The sequence below is a fragment of the Triticum dicoccoides genome, chromosome 3B (assembly GCF_002162155.2).
Source record: "Triticum dicoccoides isolate Atlit2015 ecotype Zavitan chromosome 3B, WEW_v2.0, whole genome shotgun sequence".
NCBI lineage: Eukaryota > Viridiplantae > Streptophyta > Magnoliopsida > Poales > Poaceae > Triticum > Triticum dicoccoides.
Genome location: NC_041385.1, coordinates 664104442 through 664111783, shown reverse-complemented (window position 1 = coordinate 664111783; position 7342 = coordinate 664104442). Strand labels below are relative to the sequence as shown.

General features: G+C 49.7%; 1 protein-coding gene across 1 annotated transcript; it reads right to left on the bottom strand.

The window, feature by feature from the left end:
* Positions 1-557: 557 nt before the first annotated feature.
* On the bottom strand, positions 558-1529 carry LOC119281779 (transcription repressor OFP13-like). The gene has a single exon (XM_037562214.1). It carries the CDS (start codon positions 1437-1439, stop codon positions 738-740), a length of 702 nt encoding a protein of 233 aa, XP_037418111.1. The 5' UTR covers positions 1440-1529; the 3' UTR covers positions 558-737.
* Between the last annotated feature and the right edge of the window lie 5813 nt (positions 1530-7342).

The following is a 7342-nucleotide window of genomic DNA, read 5'->3' as shown; positions in this document are numbered from 1 at the left end:
ACCCAGGCCGCCTCCGCGCCGGAAAGCGACGGAGGTCAGAGTCGCCGCCCAAGTCGCCATACTGCTCGGTGCACATCTCCGCTCCGAAGAGTCTAGCATTGCCTATACACTGTATGTTATTGCCAATGGTTGCGTTTCTGTCCATGACTGCTGATTTGTTATTGAGTATTTGAGTTCTATTTTCTTCTTTGCAATGTGTGTATTTATCTCTTGAAGCATTCTGTGCTCATTCCCGCGTTGGGCGTTTGAGTTTTGACATCACAAACTCACCGTATACGCTAGTATACAAATTTGGTACAGTACTCCCCAACTGCCATCGTACTGTACGGTAGTAGTACTATTTTGCTTCCATCGTAATCACTGCAGGTTATTTATTTTTTTGAACATCAGTAGTAATCACTGCAGGTTAACTCCTAGCTAGCGGTACACTCAGGTGGTCCTGAACTTGCAGAACTACAAATCTTTTACTGTCGAACGACGTCCTGAACCCATTACCATACGTGCAAACATATATCCATCACATGTTGGCACGAGATTTCAGCTACCACAAAAGAAGCTAGTTAAAATTAAGTACGTAACTTTCATGCTCATGCACGTTCTCGGTCGAGCTCATACAAACAAGTGTTCGGCACGTACCGACGTGATCTACTCACTCATCTACCACACTCCGCCATCATTAGCTAGCTCGACAAAGCTCACTCTCACCACATTAACCATGCCACGGAAGTAAAATTAGTTCACTGATCTCCGTCCACGGACGCGCAGAAGGAGCTCCGGGACGAACAGGAGCCGCGGCCGGGGTCGGCGACGGAGACGATGACGTCGACGAAGGCGGCCACGATGGCGCCGTGCGTGTCCTTGCCGTTGGCGCGCAGGTACCACCCCAGCATCTCCTCCAGCCAGCCCCAGCCCCAGCCGCCGGCCCCGTGCGCGGCCACCATCTCCTGCATCGACGCCCGGAAGTCCCCGTACGGGTCCGCCGACTCGAACGCCACGGCCAGGCCACCGACGAACGCCTCGCCGGCGGCCGCGGGCACCTTCTCCTCCAGTATGGAGCTGGTGGCCCCCGACGCCCCCGGGTCGAACAGGAGCCGGTCGGAGGAGCGGAGGGGCCCCACGACGACGGCGTCCTCGGCCGTGACGGCGTCGCCCCCGCCCTCCGCCGACACCTCGGACGCCGTGGAGGGGCTGTCGGAGCAGTCGCGCCGCGCGGAGGAGTTGGTGAAGGAGCTCTCGGCGGAGTCGAGGAAGATCGAGGCGAGCGTTCTTGCGCCGGGCGGTGGCGGCGCGTCGTGGAAGGACCGCGTTCTTGGGTGCTTGCAGGACGGCCATGCCCACGCCGGCGCCGCGGCCGGGTCGCCTCGAGGAGGTGACGGCGAGGCCTCCTCCTTGGCCTTCGTGTGGAAGAGGGAGCTCAAGCCCAGCTTCCCGATGACCATTGCTGTGCCTCTGAGGAGTGGAGCTGACCCGAAGGAGAAGTGACGACCGGCGAGGATGAAGGAAGGTCTTGGTGTGTATGGTGTTTTCAAAACCGGTGCTCCGGTTATATCTGGCTGCCGGCCGTGGTAGTTTGGTTTTAAATGAGTGCTCGGAGGGGAGAAGGCCAGGGCGTGCTTGGTTGCGTCCATATGGCACAGCCTGGCCCGCGCGGAAAGAATTTGGTCTGTTTGGTTGCCCGCGTTTACCGTGCGATCCGCATGGCACGAAACTTAAAGCATACACAGGTCAGGCCCAAGGAAACACCCGAATCGGCAGTAGCTCGCGAGCCTGGCTCGGGCGAGGCAGGGGAGGGCGACGCGCTTCTCTCCTCGTGCGACCAGGGAGATTGTGCGAGCTCGTCCGCATCGGTGAAAAATCGGCGGGAGGATTTTGGCTCACTTCCCGCCGAGTCCACCCCTATTTAGCCCCTCCCTCACTGCCCCCACTCCCGCCACCATTCTTCCTCCCTTCGAGCTTTCCCGCCGACGCGCATCAGCACCGACGAGCAGGTAAGCAGCGCATCTTCATCGGCTGGCGGTCCACGGCGTCGGTGCTCCTTCACTGGCCGGCGGTGATCTTCTACGACTGCCCCTCGTCCTCGAGCTGCAGCCATGGCCTCTGTGAGTTCAATCCTCTTTCTCTCTGTTCCTTCTAGCTAGATTTGAGCTGCAGCTAGGGTATGATCTAGATGCATGGTTGATTAGTGGTCTGATCTGTGAGCTCATATGGTTGATTGCTATGCTGCGGTTGCAATTTGTGGTAGGGCTAGATGTTCAAGCATGTGGTAGGCTAGATTAGTAGTAGAGTTTGAAGTTGAACCTTGTGCTTGTGTTGATTCATGCTTAGGTCTGTGATTTGTAGCTATTGGTGGTCCATTTGTAGCATGTTGTTGTTGTAGATGTATGTTCGTGCTCATAGATTGTCCGATATGCTTAGTATGATAGTGATGAAGCATGTCCTTGCTATGATAGTGATGAACCATGTACATGTATGCTCCCGCTTTCATGGATTGTCCGGTATGTTGTGTGCTATGCTTACTTTCAATGCGTGCTACGATTGTAGGACATGACCACGCAGACGCAAGATCTTAGTCAGGCCCTTGTCCTGTCCGACAGCCAGTTTGCTTCATCGTTTGTTGAGGACTCGCAACCTATGTCCGAGATGGCACCTGATTCAGAGGTATTCGCGTCTGATTCCCTCTATGTGCCAGTAGTGCTTGTTGAGCCAACTCCTGCTGCTGCTGCCGCAACACTCAAGATAGCAACAACAAAGGCAGAGAAGGATGGTAGGTCGAACAACATGAAGTGGCAACCATTCATGTCCACGTTCGTGCTGAACAAAGATGTGTGAGCTCATCTCTAGTGGAGTTAGAACTGTCAAGGGCTTCAAGGAGGTGCACTTGGACACCGTTGCGAAGCACGAGTTCGAGTTCTGTGGGCAGGAGGTGTCTGCCACCCAGGTGTAGAACCACCTGAGGAAGTGGAGAGGTCGATGGATCCAAGTGTCCAAGCTGAGAGACCTTAGCGGCGCCTCATGGGATGAGAACACTTGCTCCATAGTTCTGAAGGCAGAGCACTACGCCGGCCATGTCACTGTTAGCTACAACCCTCTTCCTTTTCATACTGTCCACCATTGCCTACTCCTAATCACAACTAACAACACTTGTGTTTCATTCTTAGGACCACCCAAGGGACGCTGAGTTCCTCAACACACCCATACAGAACTACAGCCAGATGCAACACATCTTCTCCTTCAGGCTGGCAACTGGGAAGCATGCCATGAGTTTGTGGGAGCCTCTTGGTTCTCCCATGCCAGACTTCCCTGGGACCTCGGACGTCGAGGTCCTTGATGGCCCTGACAAGCCCTTCGTGAAGTCCTTCGACAAGTCATTTAACCCCGTCCATGATAGGAAGAGGAAGAGAGGATGCCTGATGGAGGCGGAGATCAATGTGTTTTGCAGCATGACTGAGGCGGTGAAGGAGGTGGCAATAGCCATCAGGGAGTGCAAGCCCCTCGACATCCACCCTGACCTGTATGGCGTTGTCATGACCCAGGTGGCTTCAGCGACGAGGCTCTCATGGCAGCTCTTAGCCACCTGCTTGACAACAAGACCCAGGGTGTTGGGTTCGTTGCCATGGCAGACGCTCATAGGGTGTTGTGGCTCGGGAGCTGGCTGGGCAAGCACTACTACTAGAGTAGTGCTGCCTGTGAGCGTGCATGCCCGACGGCGATGGCGGTGGCGACGATGACGACGTACATTTTGTGTAGCTAGGACTGAAAAACTATTTGATGGTCTGTATATTTTGGTGAGGTGGTATATACTAACCCTTCACGCTGATGGTGAACTTGCGGTGGTAGGAGGCACCCTCTTTTGGATGTGGTGGTAGGTTAATACCAAGGTAGTGCTAGGTAGAACTTGTTATGCCGTATGATCATGTATGCTTTACTTCTTCTCTTCTGCTCCATTGTTGTTTGTGTGCCGCTTTGCTTGCTACTTGTGTGCTCCATTGATTTGCTGCTTCAACTCTTGCTCTTGTGCATTGCTAGGGCAAGTGGTATGCCATGTTCATCGGTAAGGCTCTAGGGGTTTATAGTTCATGGAAAGAAGCCAGTGCACAAGTGGCATCGTATAGCAACAGCAGCCATAGAGGGTTCAAGGCTAGGCAGGCAACAGAACAAGCTTACTCTGACTGGGTGCGAAAGCATGGAGGCAGCAATATTGACATTGGCAAGGTTGGAGGTGTCAAAGTGGAAGGCGCTAAGGTGGATCGTCAGTTTGGGCTGAAGCTGAAGAACTTCATCATCTTCGCCCAGTTCATCGCCATTGCTGTGTTGTGGCGTTGGTGTGATAGGTGTGATCACTGTGGGTAAGCTCACCAACTAGGGTACAAGGTAAGCACACCATGTACGCCGTATGCAACCAAACGCCGTGTTCATGTGCCGCTTGGGCCAATGCAGGCAACCAAACAAAGTGCACTTACGTATTACCCAATGCAGGGACACTAGATGCAGGCAACCAAACAACTTGCAGATGGCGCATTAGGGCATGTTTTTGCTCAACCAGGCTGGGTTGAGAAGTGCAGGAACTATTCACAACTTGAACCAAACACGCCCTAGTATCCTCTGCAGACTGCAGTCTCACACTCACAAAAACACACACCTACTCCCTCCGTCAGGTGAAGAAGTGTACATCTAGTTTTTGTGCTAAGTCAAAAAGTTTAAATTTTGATCAACATAATAAAAAAATAGTAGCATATATGACATCAAATTAGTATATTATGACACTGCATTTCAAAATGAATCTAGTGAACTAATTTAGTGTCATGAATGCTGCTACTTTTACCTATAAAGTTGTTCAAAGTTTTAAAACATTAACTTAGAACAAAAGCTAGAATTATACTTATTCATGAACGCAGAGAGAATGGACTTCTTTTCATATACCATATGGAACAAATGCAAACTTTTATAACATAGCACTATTCACCCACAAAAAAGAAAACATAGCACTATTATTCGAGGGAAGTTATTATTTTGCAGAGCATGGAGTTTTTGCTTCTAAGCTCAAAAGCACCTACATGAATAGAAAAATTCCTTTTTCGCAAATAATCATAATAATTATTATTATTGCAAGCAACATTCTTTAATGTTCTACTACTTGTGCAAATCCTCTTAAAGAAAAAAAACATTCCTAATGCTCTAGGCTAAAAAGACAAAATAGATGTTTAAAAAGACTATTTTTAAAAGCATTTTGTACTACCAAGGACATCTCCAACACCGACCCTCAAACCGCCCACATACGTCAGGACCGCGCAGTTCGGACGTGGAAACCATCCAACGGGGTCTGTATCGGTCCCCTCGGCGGTTTGGAGGCACTTTCTCCCACAAAGTGGAGATAAAGTGGGGTGTGCGAGAGTCCGAACAGCAGCCACATTGGACCCCGACACCCCAGGCCCACTAAATCCGCCCTCCCAACCCCATTTTCTTCCACCCCGTCACTTCTCTCTCTTGCTTTGCATCCGCATCCTCAGCCTCCGCCGCTGCCGTTGTACCTCTCCGACCACCACACAGGCATTGCCGGACATTCGCAACCAGCACTTACACGCCCGCTCGCCTTTTACAATGGCATTGTCCACCCTGGAGCCGTTTGTACCCAAATACACTCTGTCACCCTGTCGATGACATTGAGTTATTGTGCGGTGCGTGGTTGGTCGTATCCACGGATTTCATAGATAGGAGCTGAGGGCAGACCTTCTGGCAGTAGGTGCATGAATCGTTTCACGAACGAAAGCACATTGTGCCTTATGACATGCACATCATGCATGATCGCAATGTGACGTCGTTATCGTATCAATGGTACGCCATCCAAACCATCATCTCCAAGTTCTGTCACATAGTTGCTCAGCTGGAGGCAAGGTGGCTACTACATGCAACAAAGGAGGCAATCGTAAGTTTTGTTTCTTCTTCCTCAGCTTGTTGACTGAATCATTCATTCACTCAATGTTGCTCTACACATTCTATAGCCCCTACACGCTGGCGTGATGTACCACAGGACACAGGATCAGCCATTTACGTACACACACTGTTCGATGAAGCTGAGGGGCAGTATGTGATGGATGACATTATCCGTTGAAAACTTGTTGGACATCGAATTTGAGACATTGTTGTACTTGCATGCTATGTATCACTATAGGAATCATTGATGACCCACAAGTATAGGGGATCTATCGTAGTACTTTTGATAAGTAAGAGTGTCGAACCTAACAAGGAGCAGAAGGAAATGACAAGCGGTTTTCAATAAGGTATTCTCTGCAAGCACTGAAATTGTAGGCAACAGATAGTTTTGTGATAAGATAATTCGTAACGGGTAAAAAGCAATGATAGTAAATAAGGTGCAACAAGGTGGCACAATCCTTTTTGTAGCAAAGGACAAGCCTGGACAATTTCTTATAATGGGAAAAGCGCTTCCGAGGACACATGGGAATTATCGTCAAGCTAGTTTCATCACGCTCATATGATTCGTGTTCGTTAATTTGATAATTTGATATGTGGGTGGACCGGCGCCTGGGTACTGCCCTTTCTTGGACAAGCATCCCACTTATGATTAACCCCTATTGCAAGCATCCACAACTACAAAAAAAGTATTAAGGTAAACCTAACCATATCATGAAACTAATGGATCCAAATCAGCCCCTTACGAAGCAACTTATAAACTAGGGTTTAAGCTTCTGTCACTCTAGCAACCCATCATCTACTTATTACTTCCCAATGCCTTCCTCTAGTCCCAAATAATGGTGAAGTGTCATGTAGTCGACGTTCACATAACACCACTAGAGGAGAGACAACATACATCTCATCAAAATATCGAACGAATACCAAATTCACATGACTACTAATAGCAACACTTCACCCATGTCCTTAGGAACAAACGTAACTACTCACAAAGCATATTCATGTTCATAATCAGAGGAGTATTAATATGCATTAAGGATCTGAACATATGATCTTCTATCAAGTAAACCAATTAGCATCAACTACAAGGAGTAATCAACACTACTAGCAACCCGCAAATACCAATTTGTGGTTTTGGATACAAGATTGGATACAAGAGATGAACTAGGGTTTGAGAGGAGATGGTGCTGGTGAAGATGTTGATGGAGATTGACCCCTTCCAGATGAGAGGATCGTTGGTGATGATTTCCCCCTCCCGGAGGGAAGTTTCCCCGGCAGAACAGCTTTGCCGGAGCCCTAGATTGGTTCTGCCTCGTGGCGGCGGAGTTTCGTCCCATAAGCTTGCTTATGATTTTTGCCAGGGTAAAAGCCTTCATATAGAAGAAGATGGGCACCGGAGGGCCACCAGGGGGCC

Coding starts and splice junctions, on each gene's coding strand:
- LOC119281779 (XM_037562214.1), bottom strand. CDS start 1,439: ATGGTCATCGGGAAGCTGGGCTTGAGCTCCCTCTTCCACACGAAGGCC.